General features: G+C 51.5%; 2 protein-coding genes across 4 annotated transcripts in view; both read right to left on the bottom strand.

The window, feature by feature from the left end:
- The window catches only part of Cacna1s (calcium voltage-gated channel subunit alpha1 S), a 66,253-nt gene extending 51,895 nt beyond the window's left edge, over nt 1-14,358 (bottom strand). For all 3 annotated transcript variants that reach the window (XM_013346711.1, XM_005348429.3, XM_013346712.2), the window contains exons 1-2: nt 14,207-14,358; nt 12,697-12,802 (exon numbers count right to left, since the gene is read on the bottom strand). In XM_013346711.1, coding sequence (XP_013202165.1) covers nt 12,697-12,802; nt 14,207-14,358 — 258 coding nt within the window. The remainder of the gene's footprint in view (nt 1-12,696; nt 12,803-14,206) is intronic.
- Nucleotides 14,359-15,659: 1,301 nt separating this feature from the next.
- On the bottom strand, nt 15,660-16,531 carry Ascl5 (achaete-scute family bHLH transcription factor 5). The gene has a single exon (XM_005348428.2). The coding sequence runs from the start codon at nt 16,491-16,493 to the stop codon at nt 15,921-15,923; it is 573 nt and encodes a 190-aa protein (XP_005348485.1). The 5' UTR covers nt 16,494-16,531; the 3' UTR covers nt 15,660-15,920.
- Nucleotides 16,532-17,319: the final 788 nt, after the last annotated feature.

Genomic DNA, 17,319 nt, shown 5'->3' with positions numbered 1-17,319 from the left:
CATGTAAGATGAAGGAAATGCTTTCTTCTCTCCCGCAGTGATAGAGCATGTAAGATGAAGGAAATACTTTCTTCTCCGGGTGACTTTTGGTGTTTCATCACAGCACTAGAGACCCTGACTAGGACACCCCCTGGTGACTTCTGGTGTGGGTTTTTTTCTTCTTCCACCACTCGGTGACTAAAAGTAGGGTGGCCTAAGCCAGCGACCCTCTCCTGCTGGTCAGGGCCCTTCGCTGGTGTTTACTCTCCTGCATTTCCCTTGCACATCACTGCAGCTGTCTGCAGGCAGCTTCACCAGGCAGGGTGACGAGGGAACAGAGAGCCCTGTGTAAGAGGATGCTCTGTGGGTAAGGGGCTGAGGTTTCAGCTCAGCCTCATCCTGAAGATGGCCTTGCTGACTTCTCTATACCCTGTCCAATAGCCTGATCCTCTGGGTCATCCTGAACCCATCCAGGTCACCCTTTCTCTACTCAGGGCCCAGGCAAGAGCTATTTCTAACAGAGAACTGTCCTCTTCTGGCTGGACTCCAGCCTGAGACTGCCTTTCCTGCAGCTATCTGAGCCCTGGCTTGGTGGCTTCCAATAGCTCTGGTCCTCCAGGCTCTCCAAATATGAGAGCTGCCAGGGGCAATCTGGATACCATTCCTGCTGAGAGGAATGGGGCGAAGCCACTGTGTAGAGTCTCTTGGACTCAACAGGGTGGTCTTCCTTCTGTGTGGTAAGTGTCCAGGAATCAAGTCTATCTCTCAGGGAAAGGTATACGTAAGGAGAGGGAGGTTAAATCAGCATGTAGATTTCCACATTGATTCAACCTCCACGGGACAGACAGGAGAAGCTCTGTTGAGGGAAAGGAAAACAGGACCCAAAATAGTTGCCATGCTCACAGGCCGGGCAGCCGGCCGCATATACCAGAGAGCTGCCTGCACCTGTTGTCTGTCTATCTGTCTCTTGGCCACAAAGCAAGCTTGTAGGGGCTGTGGGCCTCAGGTGGGGGTCACTTGAGGTTCATAGCCCACGAGCTCCAAGATCCAACTCTCTCCATTTACCACTCTGTAGCCTAATGCCGGAGTGGACACAGCATGCCCCTTGCTGAGCAGACATGGACCAGGGATCTGTCCATTCCTTCACCATAGGGACAGTGTTATCAGTGCTACACTGTGTTGGCCCCATGCCTCTCCAGCCCATGTGCTGTCCACAGTGGAACAAGGGCTATACACTCCCCAGGTATTCATTAAGTTTTAGACTAAACCCCTAGGCACAGCCGGCCTGGCTGGTGTCCTGTAATTAAAGCCATTGCCTTCCTAAAGAATTGCCATCTGTGTCTGTGGGGAGTCTGTTGTCAAGGGTGGGAGGTGGGAGACACAGGGTGCACATTCTCGCTGGCTATTTCTTTGCACAGGTCTGTCTAGGAGTCTTGGCTTCCTTGTGCTTGTTAAGAGCTAATTCAGTGGTTAAGAGCACTGGCTGCTCTTTCAGAGGACCCCAGTTCAACCCAGCACCCACATTTTGACTCCCAGGGGATCTAACACCTTCTTTTGGCCTCCATGGCCACTGTGCACACACAATGCACATAAATTCGTGCAGGCTGCATACATGTAAAATAAAACAAATTGACCCCCCACTCTCCAAAGAGCTGTCCTGAGGATTAAATGGCATCCTGTAAGAGGTGGTGACCCACTGTTTAGTGGGTCACTGGCCCTTTGCAGAGGGTTCTGCTACTTGCACCATGGCATCTGTGGTGCTCTCTTGGTCTTTACGGAGATGCTGGCTGAGGACACATCAGTGAGTGGTTCACCAAGGTATGTCTCTATCCAATGAGGAACTCAACATGTTTGAGCCTGAACGTCTCTTTACTTGAATATGTTCTTTCTCACAAGGTCCAGCACTGACCAATAGTGACCATTGACTCAAGACAGGGGTCTCTCTGGGCTTGGATCTGTCTCTAATGCCTGGCATCCATCTCGTTTTCTTTGGTACTGCCCCTGCCCCTGGCCTGCCTTACACTCTCTAATCTGCCATCCCTTGCTGCGTTTGATGCTCCCTTTTTTCCTAGTTCCTCTCTGCTCTGGGTACTCCATCCCTCCTGGTCTCCTAGGGCCATGTGGTTTGTCAAGTAAACCCATAGAGAAGTGGGTCCCTTGTGAAATGACCCCTGCTGACCTTGACTGCTGGCCTCACTATTGTCCCGCCAGTGGGATGACTTTCAGATTCTCCAGGGGACCTAGCCACTGAGCCTTTGCTCATCTAGGCTCGTAGGACATCTCTGACTGTCCCCAGGAGAATCTGCCTGGGGTGTCTTCTGTATTGCCCGGGGCTCTGTTCTTTCCTGGAGCCCATGTCATCTTTGCGTGTAAACTGACTGAGCCAGTGGTTTTGGCCCCATGGGTACAGGATTTGGGGAAAGTGCTAGGGTCCCTCTTAAGAGGGCATCTCAGGGTGAGTACTAGGAGCAGGGAACAGCAGGTTTTGAAGACTACATACACCTACCCCCTCCTTATATCTAGTAGAAAGAATTGCTTCTGCCTGGAATACCCTTCCCTGGGGCTCACTCTCTTCCTTCTCTCTGGCTTCAGCCTGATTGGTCCCTTCTGTGTTACCCTCCCTACTTTCCAGCTCTTTACTGAAGATACATGGCTTTGTTTGTTTGTTTTAGCAGACTTCAAGACTTAACCGGCCAGTTGCCTGTTTATCCACTTAACTGTCTCCTGAAGTGAATATAGGGCTGTTTCCTCCATTTCCTGCTTTGTCACCTGTATCTGCAAAGGTGCCTACCGTGTGTGTGTGTGTGTGTGTGTGTGTGTGTGTGTGTGTGTGTGTGTGTGCGCGTACGCGTTTGCGGACAGTGCAGGGCCCTTCTGCCTAAGAGACAAACCATGAGCTTGGGTGGGCCTGCAGATGGCTGCTACCACCGAGGCAAGATGAGATCAATGGCTCATCAAGGAAGCTCTGTGAAAACCCCACAGCAATGCTCAGCTTAGTTTAGCTTAGCTTAGCTTAGCTTAGCGATTCTCAGTTTTTGAGTACAACCAGATGACAAACATGGGCTTGTCAGTCACATAGCAAGTCCCATGTGGCACAAGCAGAGTGACCCCACACAATAGAGCAGACGGACCCCTGACACCAGACGAAGGGAGATAGTCTTTGACCCTGGAGTAGACTCTTTGCCTCCCTGCCCTCCTGGACTCGTGGGACGGCTAGGATGCTGACACCAGACGAAGGGAGATAGTCTTTGACCCTGGAGTAGACTCTTTGCCTCCCTGCCCTCCTGGACTCGTGGGACGGCTAGGATGCTGCCTGTGAGGTAAAAGCTCTGACGACCCCATCTGCAAAGGCCTTCATCACCAGGTACCCAATACAAGGGGTCCTCCCACAAACAGGCCTCTCAGTGAGCTTTAGGGGCTGCACAGTTTTAAGAGCTTTAAGTATGAGCACAGGCCTTGCGTCTGTACGTTGTTACACTGGAAAGTGGCATCTCCAAAGTCCCGGGCTGAAGAGACCAGGGTTCACAACGCACATCACTGGCTCTGCCTCTCTCCTGCTCATCTCCCAGTGACCCCCACCCAGGTATGCCTAGGACTTTGAAAGAATATGTTGGCAGCTGGCCAGATTCCTCTGCAAAGGGACTTTCCCAGTACAACCTCCCTGTCTGTGCCACAGGGCCAGCTGTCCCCATCCCTCCTTCTTCTGCCATGCCCCAAGCACTGGGACCTGGTCTGCATTCCTGCTGCGGGCCTTCCATGTTCCCCATGGAGGGCTCTAGGGTCTGCAGAATTCTCTGAAAGAACTGCAGTGGCACTTCCTGGGAAAAGCTGAGATGTAGAGGAGGTGGAGGAAGGTTCCTCCCTTAGAGCCCAGGCCTTCGGTCTGCACGGACACAAAGCATACAGGAGCCAGAGGTGCCAGACTCATGGGGTTCACTTGATGGGAGGGGTCAAGAGAATTGATGGGGGCTTGGTGGCTGCTAGAACTTGGGCTGAGGGTACAGCGGGAATCAGCTGGGTGTCTCCACACATCCCTTGTCACCTGAGTCCTCCCTGCAGGTGCTTGGTGGCAGGCCTGACAGGTACAACACAAGACCCTTTCCAGTCGCAATGGCTGCCCGTCTCCTGGCTTCACCATCTTTCTTGTTTCTGGGAGCAGACAGTAGGAATGGCCTACTTATTGTTAGATAAGTCTGTGGCAAAGTCCCCTGCTTCTGATTCTCAAGGCTGGAGAGTTACCCTGAGGTGAGAAGTCCATAGGGTGGGGCTCACAGTGTCCCCAAGATAAGGCAGTGCCTGAAGGTTCTAGGACTCCTGAAAGTGGGGTCCATTCATCTCTGCTTAGGTTCCCATCCCAACAATAGTACAGACCGCCTGCTGCCCCTATGACCTTAGCAGTGGAAAAGGCACAACTCAGGACAGACAGGAGGCCAGGTAGCCACAATCACCAAGAACAATTGCAGTCAGAGCTTCCTGTACTCCAGGTTCAGGGAAAGCAGGGAGAGGACTCAGAACTCAAGAGGAGGTTCCCAAATAAGTGACAAACAAGACAATGTGGACTGGGCCTGAGTTCTGATGCAGGCGCCATATTTCCTCTTTCCTATGAGAGAAGCAAGAGTAGAAGGAGAAGAGAGCTTCTGGGGGAGCACCGGCCTCTTGCCCCACCGCCAGTCCGTGCCCACACTCCTCTGGTGAGCCAGCCTGCTGGGCTGCTGCTCAGCCCCTGTCCGCTCTCTGGGCCTGGAATCTCCCTGACACTTCATTCTGGAGGGTTTGGAGAATGCCCAGTTGAGGAGTGAGCAAAGCTGCTATATTTAGTGTGCTGAACCCCTGATCAAATGAACATCTACGTCTCTGGGTGGTTGGGGAAGGCGTCTTCGTCCCGCTGCTCCTCTATACTAGCTTTTTCAGGCCAAGTGTGCAGAAATGTGGGTAGACAGGCTGAATGGCAGGAGAGGAAGTAGGGAAAGCGGAAGGCCTCATCTAGGAGGACTGGGGGACAGATCTGTCTTGGGGGATAACGAGCATAACAACTAAGCCTTATTAAGCATCCACTTACCTGCCAGGACCTGTTCTAGCCACACACATGAACCCCTGCCCACTAAGCACTCCCGCGCCCACTTTAGGGAGAAGTAAATCAACGCACAGAGGGGAGTGAACAACTTTCTAGAAGCACACAGCCCAGCAGCAGAACTGAAGTACATATGTAGAGCGTCTAAGTCAAAACTCCACAGTCTCAACCAGCAGTCCACACTGGAGAGGGAGAGGCATCCACAGGCATTTGCTGGACCCTGATCACAACCCCACCCTGCCCCTGCAGTCCTGGACACAGTATGACTTTGGCTGTGGGCCATCGGTGCTGGAAGAGCAGGAAACAAAAGAAATGAACTTTTGTTGTGTCATAGCTACGCACTGGGTTGTATGTGAGGTTGCTTCACAGAGGGCTAGCAGTGCTAAAAGGGGAAGTGCTGGCCCCTGCTCACAGGTGGGACAACAGAGACTGAGTTCAGGGAGGAATGCTCCTGGCCTTACCCCTAGTGTCCCCTGAAAGGCTGCAGGGTGTGGCACATACCAAGGACTCTGCAGGCTTTTGTTGTTCAGTCCCATTTGGTTCATGGGTCAGGGGACTGATTCGGTAAGAAACAGAATGTCTGGAAAGGGAGTTGAACCCAGGGCAAGCTCTGGGGTGGGGCAAAAGCTAGGAATTTGTTGTATTTTCCCAGATCCTTATTGGGAGCACTCTTGTGCATCAACATTAGGAGTTTCACATCGAGGGTCCCTCTGTTCCTCAGAGTGGGTGACCTAGTCGGGCAGCCCATAGGTCCTCTGATCTGCTATGCTCTGAAAGCAAGGCCAGAGTGGGGCCCTGCCGAAGGCCCAGCTTCCCCAGATGGTGAGGCAGAGTGGGCCACTGTCCGCAGGCGTCAGCAGGACGTTCTGGACCCTATAAAAAGACAAATGCCCTGGCTGCCAGAGGCTTAGCCTCCAGCCTTGTGGAGGACACTGGGAGGCAACCTGAACCCCAGGAATGTGGCAGAGGCCTGGAGTGTCCTATGATGGCTTAGGGCTGGCTGCTCTGGAGCCAAGGAGGGGCTGGATGGGCGGCAGTCTGGGGAGCAGCTCACAGCGGCCCACGCAGCAGCCCATGCCTCCTATGTCTGTTAGGAAAAGACATCTAGAGCTTGGGAGCAGGCTGCCAGAACTCTTGCAATGTCAGGATGTAATTTTATTATGATTTCGTTGACATTTGTTTGTTTGCTGGAGGAGGGCAAGTGTGCCATTGTTTGAGTGTGGAGGTCAGAGGATAACCGGTAGGAACTGGTTCTCTCCTTTCACCATGTGGGTCCTGGCAACTCTTACTCGGGTCATCAGGCTTGGCAGCAGACATCCTTACCCACTGAGCCACCTTGCCAACCTCACAACAGAATATTTTAAAAGTTATTTAACTGTCTAAGGCAGGGTCTGTCAACGTCAATCCTAACTGACCCTGGGGCTAGGCAATTCCAATTGTCCTGCACCTACAGTGCCTACAGCCCTGCCCCCACTCCATGAGTCTAGACATTGCAAATGTCCCTTGATGGGTAGTAGTCCTCCTCCTGTCCCCCCTTTGGAGACCACTGCATTGAGGGGCGCTCTGTGCTTCATTCTCACTATTGGGTCCCGCAGAGATGGGCTCTTCCCAGGGGAGAAACAGACTCTGAGCTAAGTTTTCTTCCTGGTAGGCAGCGCACACCCCACTAGTCCTGCTGTAGCCTTTTTCCACGGTCACTAAACTCTTCCTCCAGTGCTCTGTGAACCTGCCTCACTCCCTGCTTGCTGTCTTGTGGGCTGGGTTAACTGTTGTCATGTGTTCCTCCTGTACATAAATCAGTACAGCTCACTTTGTGAAAGTCACGATTTGAGGGCAAAAGAAGAGATTATAGCCAAAGAAATCTGTTTCTAATCCTCAATTAGGGATGCTGATCATCCCTGAGATTCTCATAGGTCCCCTAAGGTCAGCCAAGACTAGAGTGGTTGCCCTCCCAAAAGTCCTTTGAGTTCAATTGAAGTCAGCCCAGGAACTGACCCCTTTCGAACCATGCATTTTTGGGAGGACAAGAGAGTCTGGGGCTGGACTGGGAGGCAGGCCCTGGGCTTTAGTCTTGCTTCTCAGCTGCAGGTGGATGTGTTTGCCCATCTTCTTACTTCTCTGACAATGGGATCGCTTTGGGGTCTCTCTCTCAGCCTCCATTGGCTGGGCATCAGCCACAGTCTGCCACCTCCACCTGTGCGAAGCCACAGCCAGGCTTCTCTCCTGAGCAAGTCAGTCCTGAGGGTAGAGTGGACACTCTGAGCATCTTTTCTAGCCTGAGCAGCAGCTCCCGGAGTCAGGAGAAGTAGGATTACAGTAAGCAGCTCTGATTGCTTCCTCCCCTGTCTCTCTCCCCCATGCTGAACGGTTTGCAAAGGGCACAGACCTGTCCGTGAGCCAGTTGGGCCAGGTAGTGGTTTAGCCTCTTTGTGTCTGAATCGTATTGGGTAGAGTGTGAGCCCTCGGCAAACACTCAGTGTTGCTTTTGCCCGTGGTGATGATAGGGAACTAGGAAGGCTGGTCAGACACACTGGGGGCTCAAAGAGAGATGAGAGGCCAAAGAGAGCAAGGACAGAGGGCAGCTTGGGTGAAGAGGGATTTTTCCCCCATTACTGGGGCTCGAACTTAGGACTGACCCATGCTGATCAAACATTATCCCTCAACTACAGTTCTCCAACAAGGGATGGATTTTCTTTTATCTGACATACTCATTTAGCACAACTAATGAGGACTATATCCTTGGATTCTCGAACAACCTTGAGATCTAGTGGCCAGGGGCTGCCTGGCTGGGTCACCCACTCTGAAGAACAGGGGGACACTCAACATGAAGCTCCTAAGGTCAAAGTACAAGGCACAATAGCCTAGCAGACCCTCATTCACACAGAAACCTCTCGGAAGTATACCAGGTTATCTCACCACAAATAAGGATGCTGAGGGAACATGGAGACTACACAGGTCCAAGAACACATCTCCATGAAGGGGCTAGGACTCAAGAGCATCCATTCTGGTCCAGATTCATTGCCCTAACCACCGTGTTACAGCACTGCTCCACCCCCCTCCACCACTGGGTCATAAGGCGGTACTAAGAGTCTGGTCCTCATCTTGCTACCCTTTGCATTGCACTACTGTGTATTGTCATAACTCCTTGCCCTATCTGGGCCTCAGTTTCTTCTTCTGTTCAGAGAGGACCCATGGCTTCCCTGCTGGCGTAGAACAGGCAGAACCAGAAGGGTACCCCAGACCCAAATACGGATCTGATGCTCCCATGGAATGCTAGAGGGATTTGGAGGGGCAGCCCATGCCCTCAGACAAGTGCCAGGGCACCCAGTCATTATCATGGGTCCAGTTCTCATACGTGGCTTGTACAAGGCATGGACAGGAAGCCGCCTTTGCCTGCCCCACACCCTAGCTGGTCTAGCACACGCCACAGCAAGAGAGCTCTGTCACCAAACACTCAAGCCTGCAGAACCAGCTGTCCAGGGTGTGCACATGGGTGAGTCTGAACTTATCTTACTCCCCAAGCTGTCTTGCTGAGTGACACTGAAATCTCAGTGACATTCTTGTTTTCTCTAAGCTCTGTCTCTAAACCCTCTTTCAGTTAGTCACCAAGTCCCATCCAGCCCACTTCGTTAACCTTTCTCAAGGTCGCTCTATTATTCATCTCCAGTGGGACAACTCTGTGTACCTTTCCTAGCTCCCACTTCACCCCAGTCCATGTCTCATGTGGTGGCCTGAAAAGCTTTGTAAAATGCTACTTGATGGACTGGAGAGATGGCTCAGTGGTTAAGAGCACTGGCTGCTCTTCCAGAGGACCTGGGTTCAATTCCCAGCACTCACAAGACAACTTACAACTGTCTGTAACTCCAGTTCCAGGGGATCCCACACATAAATGCAGACAAAATACTAATGTGCATGAAATAAAGATAAATGAATTTAAAAAAAATGCTACGCTTTGCTCATGTAGCTCCAACCCAAACCCCCTTTCTGCTGAGCCCTTCCCATAGCACTATGAAGGCATACCCTCAACCTACCCTTCACCAAGCACTGGCTGCATCACTCAGGGATGGGAAGGACTCCATTCATATGAAAATGTAAGGTATCTTGTTCAAAAAGTAGAAATATCTGCTCATAAAGGTGCTAAAACAAACAAACAAACAAACAAAAAAATTGCTTTTTCCACATCATCTTTCTCAAAGTGCCATAGCATTAACTGCCAATTGACTATTGTATGGGTAAGGTTAGACCTTTGCAAACGCCTGCTAATCTCTCTTCCACATCCTCTCCTCCCAACATTTACCATCCTGTGATCAAGCCAAATATGAAGAAGGGGAGCCAGGCACTTCCCCATCACACAAACCTGCTACTGCGAACCATGGTGAACTGACAAAGCATGAGGGCCTTTAGACCTCCACTCCAGGAGACACGGTGTCCCTAGATGGGGTGGGCCTTAGACTTCAGCCCTGCAGAGCAGCCCACAGCATGGGCTATGGCACGGCCAGCCCAAGGTAGGGACATCCACAATCATGACCACCTCTGAGACATATAAGGATTTGTGTTCTAATCAGGCCTTCCCCACTCCTAGGGGGCCCAGGACCCCAGGGAGGGAGGAATCTAAGCCTGTGTTTTGAGACAGAAGGTAGCAGAATTTGAGAGAGTGTGGGAGTTGAATCTCAAAGCTCCCAGAGTATGGGTCACTCTCCCAGAGAACTCTACTTTCAAAACATAAATTCAAAGGTGAAGTTAAAACTTCAATGCCATGGCCAAAAGCATTCATTCTAAGCGGGGATGGATCTCTGAACAGATACATAGCCACAAAGCTGGCCCCGCCCACATCCTCCAGGCATTGGGTTAAATATTCTATCTTTTGGGGAGCCTCTTTGACCCCAAGACTAGTTTAGATTCTCTTTTTCAGACCTCACATGACCCTAATTTCATTTTAAAGCACATATTTAACTGGTTACATTGTAATTATTTGTTTAATTGACTAAATTAATTGAGCTCTGTGAAGATGGGAACTGTGACATCTCTGGAGTTTTCCCAGGCCTATCATAGGTACTAAATATAAATTCATGAAATGAACAAGGAAGTTAATTCAGATTTCATCCTAGACTCTCCCTTTTTAAAAGCTAAGTATTGTTGTAGACAACTGGAATCTTATCAATTTTCTGTAGGCTTCCAAGTAGTCAAAATAATAAGGGAGAGAGATAAATGCCTAATCTGCTCTGTCCCCTCTCCTTGTCCTCTTCTGGGTGTTAGGGACAAGTGGTGGTAAGGGGGCCTCAGGCAGAAGCTGCCTTTGACTTTGGGTGTGGCCTAATCTCTTTGGACTTCATAATAGAGGGTTCAGATTAGAGTTATTCCCAGGTGGTCAGTGTCCCAGGGTGTGGTGACTTGCCAGGTGATGCTGGCCAGCTTGATGCCGTCCAGCACACTTACTATGGTGTATCTCTGAGCTCTAGACTTGCCTGAAGAGCTGCATTTCCAGCCCACAGACCAAAGGGAAACACCACAGGACTAGGGCTATCTGGGAAGATGGGAGATCGCCCAATCCCTAAGGTGTGGCTTAATGTCTTAAAAGAAGGTAATCGTTTGTAAAAAAAACAAAAAACAAAAAACCAGCTTCGTGTGTGTGTGTGTGTGTGTGTATGTGTGTGTGTGTGTGTCCATGTGGGTATGTACACATACTCATGTGTGTGCAGGTGCATATGTACATGTGTGTACATGCATTTAGTGACCAGAGGACAACCTAGGGTATCATTCCCCAGGAGCTGGCCACCTTGTTGTTTTGTGACAGAGCCTCTCACTAGGAACTAAAGCTCATTGATTCAGCTAGGATAGCTGACCAGTGAGCCATGGGGATCCTGGCATCTCCACCTTCCCAGTGGGAGGATCACAAGTACAGAGCACCAAAAGCATTCATCATTGTAGAGTGCACCTGAAACCAAATCGCAAAGTCACAAGGTGTGGGGTGGATCAAGAACTCTCCCTAAATCCATGGACGTGGATAATTGAGCTTCTCTTGTAGAAGGCCCTGGCTGCACACATCAGCTTCCCTGGTAGCAGAGGCCACACTGGCCCTGCCCTCATTTGCAACCACTCTTGCTTCGTTCTAGGAACTCAGTTATTTCCATTCCCAGCAAGCATACATTTAGCACCCAACTTCTCCCCAGTTCAGAATAGATTACCATGGAAACCAGCCTGAGGAGAGGCAGAGATACACCCTTTTCTTTCTGGCTCTGGATGCATGCAGATGGAGATCCCATCTCCAAGCCCCGTGGTTCCAGGACAGGGGAAAGCCCTGGAGAATGGAATTCCATTGTCCTGTCCTGTTGGTTAGTTTTTGTGGTACCAGAGTGGAACCCTAGGTCTTCTGGATGCTAAGCAAGTATCCCATCATTGAGTACCATCCCCAGGCTGTTCTTTGTTTCTCTAGAAGTGGACTTCTCTAGAAGTCTTCATTCTGTTTACGACCTTGGGGAGACAGTCAATAGAAGGGGCTGGAGAGAAGGCTCAGTGATTTAAAGTAAGTACTGCTCTTGCAGGGGACCTGAGTTCAGTTCCCAGCACCCAGCTCATAACTAACTCAGGTTCCAGGGGATCCAATTTCATCTTCTGGCCTCTGAGGACATTGTAAATGCCCACATATCACACATGCATGCACATAATTTGAAAATAATTTTTTTAATTTAAAAATAAAAATATTTAAAAAATAAAGATAAGAACAAGTTCCAAAGTCAGAAAGACCACGGTATGAGGCCCTATTAGAAGCTTATATGGGGGGCTGGAGAGATGGCTCAGAGGTTAAGAGCACTAGTTGCTCTTCCAGAGGTCCTGAGTTCAATTCCCAGCAACCACATGGTGGCTCACAACCATCTATAATGAGATCTGGTGCCCTCTTCTGGTGTATATATGTTAACAGAACATTGTATGCATAATAAATAAACAAATCTTTTTTAAAAAGGAAGCTTATATGGGGGCAGTCCTACATAATATACCTAAATTCCAATTCTTTGGGTTATCAAGGGTAGGTTTTGTTGTATTTATTCAGTAATTAATTTTCAGAGAATCTAATATTATATCATGGAGATTGCTGTGGAGATTCAATAATTCAACAATGAAAACTACTCAGTGCAGAACTTGCTGTGTTGCTGGTGACAGGGTAGGAGAGAGTGACACCTCAGGTCCGCAGAGCCCTTTCTCCAGATTTCTATATCATATGCCCCCAGTAGGTGAGCTCAGGGGGAGCAGCACTCGGGAGTCTATCCAGGGGAGGAGGGAAGTGTTCAGCATCCCTGGCTCACACTGCTGGGGCCCAGCTTCCACATCTGTCAACTGCTACTACTTTGGGAAGTTCTTGGGAAAGGTCTGTGAGTTTGGCCTGTTGGGTGCTTGGCACGGTGATCACTGACTGATGGATATTGTGGAACTGAGCTAAACAGGTTCAGTCTGATAAAGCTGCAGGGCCACTGAGCAGCATGGCAGTGTGAGGACATTGGTCTGTGTTGTCAGGGAGCCAAGGCACCAGCATCCTCCCCCAGAACAAAGCCTAGGGTGACTCCCAACCCCTAGGGTGACTCCCAGCTCCTATGGTGACTCCCAGCCTGGGGCTGAGGAATGCAAGAGGAAGGAAGGGAAGGCTTCCTTACCAAGCCAAGGTTCAGAGTGTTGTTGTCATCTTCAGGCATGGGTAGGTACACTGCCAGGGCCACACAGTTGGCAAAGATGGTGAGCAAGATGATGGTCTCGAAGGGTCTGGCACCAGGGTTAAGGAGTGCTCACCGAGTCATCAGTGGGATGTGTAGGGTTGAGGAGAAGAGCCTGCTAAAGGCCAGTCTACAAATTTGTTACTGCACTGCTAAGAGATAGTCAGGCTACACAATGATTTGTGGGGGCTTATCTCCCAAAATGGCCAGGGAGGCTTGGGGTTGATGTATCTTCAATAGGACTGGAAAAGATGGAAAATGGTGAGGAAAGCTGGGTTTTCAAAGCGTTGTACTCACACTCTTGTCTGTGGGCTTGCACTCCCAGATACATCCCTGCCCCCAGCAGCCGTTTTCAAAGGAATGCTCCAGAATCCCGTCTTTCTAGGTGTGAGGGAGGCAAATGGAGACAGCATCCTTGGTGTATCATTTGGGGCAGAGAGCAGAGGCGTGCGATGTAGATAGTTTTGGGTGAGAATCCCATTCGCTTCCCAGCAATTTCAGTGTAGAGACAGGGGACGGGGATGGCACAGAATGGATCTATAGGTGGAGTGGAGAAAAGGGAGAGCTTGCCAGGGGAAGCTGTGCTCTCACGGGAGACAGGCAAGGAGGGAGGGGTCTGGAGGTGACACTGTCTGACACAGTGCAGTTACGGGAGTGAGGCCTGACCCCAGTCCGGCCGTCTCTCCGTGTCTCCATATCTCCCTCACTCTCCCAGTTATTCCTCATTCTCCATTTCCCGCAGGAACAGCTGATGGCATCCCACTCTTGCAGAGTATGTCAAAAATATTTCAGATATTCCCGACTCTCAGAACCCGCTCAGCATAGGCCTCCTCTCGGCAGCCCCTCCTTTCCCCAAATAACCCGGATATTCTCATCATTCTTCTTCCAGAACTTGTGCAAACCCAGGGAGACATCCAGGCCCTGTCTCAGGGCACTGCTTCTGGGTGAAAACACCCAAGTGTGCTTGCCAGAATCCAGGAACCACTAAGTAGGCCTTCCTTCGACTGTTTCACCAGCTCCATTTGTGACTGAGACCTGAGTCAGTGGAAATCGTCCCTGGACTGTCACTCTCTCCTGCCCCCCCCCCCCATGGAGGATGTTCTTAGGACCTTCTACCTCTTTCATCTTCTTGTTCAAAACCTTGAGTGCTACCGCCTTGATGATAGAGACTTGGACACACTTAGAAATAGCTCCCATGAGCACAGGCCCTTCCCACAATGATCAGTTGCTCTCTCTGGCTGTCACCTATGACCCAGGAAGCTCCTCTTTCCATTGTGGTGGGGACCTTCCTTCCTGTCTTATTCCTTGTGCCAGTCTGAGGTAGCGGGTTAACCCCCTTTCAAAAGCCCAGCCACCCGGGTGCTAAGCATCTGAAGTCTGTGACAACCCCATACCCTTCCCCTGCCTCCCACTCCCTCCCCACCCCCACTTCCGTGGGTACTAAAAAGGATACTTCCACTCCACGATGCTGATGCAGGCCTTCCTTAGAGGGTTCTGGAGAGTCAAGCAGAACAAGGCCCTGGGAGGCCTCGGCAGGATCTCAGGAACAGGTTTCTTGGGCTGTTTCTTCTTCATGCCCTCATCTTGTTGTGAGGAAGGCTCCATGGCTTCCCTGGCACCCCTCCTTTCCCTTGTTCCCCCAGTCCACGGCCCTCTCCTCCCTGTGTCCCCAATGCCCCCACCTTGGGGACTGGGCCTGACTGAGCCTGTCCTGCTGAGGCAATCAGGGCGGGAGTGGGGGTGGGAGGATTACTCTCTCTGCTCCCAGTGAGTAAAATTAGCCCGTGCTGCCCAGCCCAAACTCCTGAGGCCAGGCAGCTGTCATTCCTTCTAGTCCAGCCAGTGACATCTCAAACTTCCCCCAAGGAGGGCAAGGACTGGGTATAAAGGGGTGACTTACACTCAGGCCCAGGATGGGGCAGGGGCAGTGGGAGATAGGAAATCTTTGGAGCTGGGCAACGGGGTTCAGGAAGAGGAGCCTGTGGGTGGAGTCACAAATCAGACAGGTCCCTCATGCAGAGATTAAATTCCTCCCCACCCCAGCTCCGTGGCTCTATCCGGAGAAGGTGCTGGGTGGTGGCCTAGCTCAACATATCTCCATCCGTTACAGTCTCAGTATCCATCAGGATGAGTCCAGGACCACCATGCCTTCTCCTGTCAGAAATGGAGCCCACTGAAGTGAAAGCCTCCCAGGCAACGTTGAATGTGCATGGCTCTCACATGGCCCCCGCCCCTCATGTCCCTCATTATACGAGGTTTGTGTGCTTTCTCTCTGGAGCCTTGACCCCCCTAGCACGAAGTCTCAGCATTCATTAAGCTGTCTAGAAATATTAGTTGATTGCGTGAGCTAGCAACTACCCAGCATACCTTTGCACCAAGTATTCTGGGCAGGGGAATCAAATGGAGAAGACCAACAAGGTGAAGGGTGGGCAGAGACAATAATTCAGGAATCACAAAACTCAACAGTCCTTTTATTTTAGTCCTTGATGTAAACACAGTGTCAACGGACCCTAGAAGCTTACAAGTCTTGGGGGCTGGGGAGGGATGAAAGTTCTTAACTTGGGAATAGACCAGAAGACTATGCGGAAAGGTGGGAGAGGGGAGGTGATCACTTGTTGTCAAGAAAGTCAACTAGCACCAGCGACAGAAGTGCGCGACACACACACACAACACACACACACACACACACACACACACACACACACACACACACACACACACAACACACACCCTTCTCTCAAGTCTGTCAGTTCCAGGGTGTTGAATTCAAACAGCTGCCCGGCCTCCCTCCCTCTGGAATTCCTTCTGTCTAGAGACCATCAAGCTCCCCGCTAGTATCTGAGGCCATCTTGTGGAAGACTCAGGCATGACACATAGAAGTCAAAGTGCGGCTGGCTTTCAGGCAACTTGCTGCTGTAGGGGGACAACAGAGTCATGCTGAGGCCAAGCAGCAATCAGGTCCGGGAGCTGTCCTGGACTCCGCTCCTCACCGCACTCACCACCTCTAAGGATCCGCATCTCGCGGTTTCTACTCGGGGCCTGCACATTTGGCCCAAGTGGGTGGAGATGGGAGCACAGACCTTGAACATCACGATCCTGCCCGGCACAGATGACCCAGAAACTCCCATACTGATTCCTAGAAGGACAAGTCGAGACCTCTGGCCTGATCAAAGACTGGGTTCCTCCGACTCCAAGAAAGGCGAGGGGGAGAAGGGGGAGGACCCACTGGACTCCGTCACCCGGAAGGGGGGCTGCGGCGAGTTGCCCTGGCCGGTGCGGACGGGTGGCGGGGAGGTGGCAGCCGGTGGATCGCCGCAGTCGGGGGCGGCTCTCAGCAGCTCCTGCAGGTATTTGATGTAACGGATGGCGGCACGCAGGGTCTCCACCTTGCTGAGCCGCTTCTCCGCCAGGGCTCCGGGGAGGTGGCCGCGGAGGCGCGCGTAGCCCTCATTCACGCACTTTACGCGCTGCCGCTCACGTTCATTGCGCTTCTGGATGAAGGCGGGCTCGAACGGGTAGTCGTAGACCCCAAAGGCGCCGGGGAAGGGCACATAGGGAAACACCCCAGCGTAGGCGTCATAGTAAGGCGGCTCGGTGTGGCCCGGGTACAGTAAGAAGGGCACGTTGCCCAGGGGCTCGGTGGCTGCCAGAGGCGTCTGTCCTGCAGGGGCCACGACACCCAACTGCATGCCGCTGGGAGCCCCGCAGTCCACAAGGGCCCGACAGAAGTTACTGTTCATTGCGTCCAGTGGAGCTGGACCCAGAGTGAAGCCCTCACCGAATGACTTCTGTTTGGGCTCTGTGTGGTCCTGATTACGGCGACAAGTCACATCGCTAGCAGCTCTGGGGTGTCGGCGAGTTGCTAAGGCTTCATTTTGCTCTTTTGGGTTGGCATGGACTTCTTAAAGTGAGTCATAGCTCTGGACAAGCGCGGCGCCTTGCGGAGGCTCAGCAGGTACCTGCTGCCATCTTGCTTGCGGTGCCATGTATTGAGTAATCTGAGGACTCTTGTCCGCTTCCCTGGCCCTGGTGATCTGCAAATCTTGCCTCTTCCTGCAGCCCAGCACCTGCTCCTGGCGCTAGCTGCGAGGCTCTATGACCAGGTCCCCCCAGTGCCCAGTTCTAGTTCTTCACTGGTTCTTGTTGCAGGATCGCCACACTGCAGGGAAGGGGTGAGGGCAGCGAGTGCATCAGCTCTGAAGAAGAGGTCCCAGAATTTCACTAAAATTAAGAAGAGTGAAGATATCAATAAGGAAAGGCCTTTGTGGCATTCCTGACTCCAGAAATGATCAGAAGGGAAGAGAGTGCTGCTTTGGGGAGGTGTTGTTCAGAGATCAAATCTTGCCGTTCACCCCTCCATGGTCAGGTGGCATCCTTGCCCGATTTCCGTATTTGGAGAGACAGAAAACACCCTTGACAGTTCCTAAGAGAAGAGAACCAAAAGAGAAAACACATATCCCGGAGCATCCTGTGCCTGGCCTGGCTGATATCGGTGGCCATGTCCTTTGAGAATGTAGACCATCTCATTACTGATACTTTCCAGGGCCTTACATGTAAAAGTGGCAG

Source organism: Microtus ochrogaster, chromosome 6 (genome assembly GCF_000317375.1).
Source record: "Microtus ochrogaster isolate Prairie Vole_2 chromosome 6, MicOch1.0, whole genome shotgun sequence".
Taxonomy (NCBI): Eukaryota; Metazoa; Chordata; class Mammalia; order Rodentia; family Cricetidae; genus Microtus; species Microtus ochrogaster.
The sequence above is the reverse complement of the archived record's forward strand: the minus strand, read 5'-3'. Positions and strand labels throughout refer to the sequence as shown.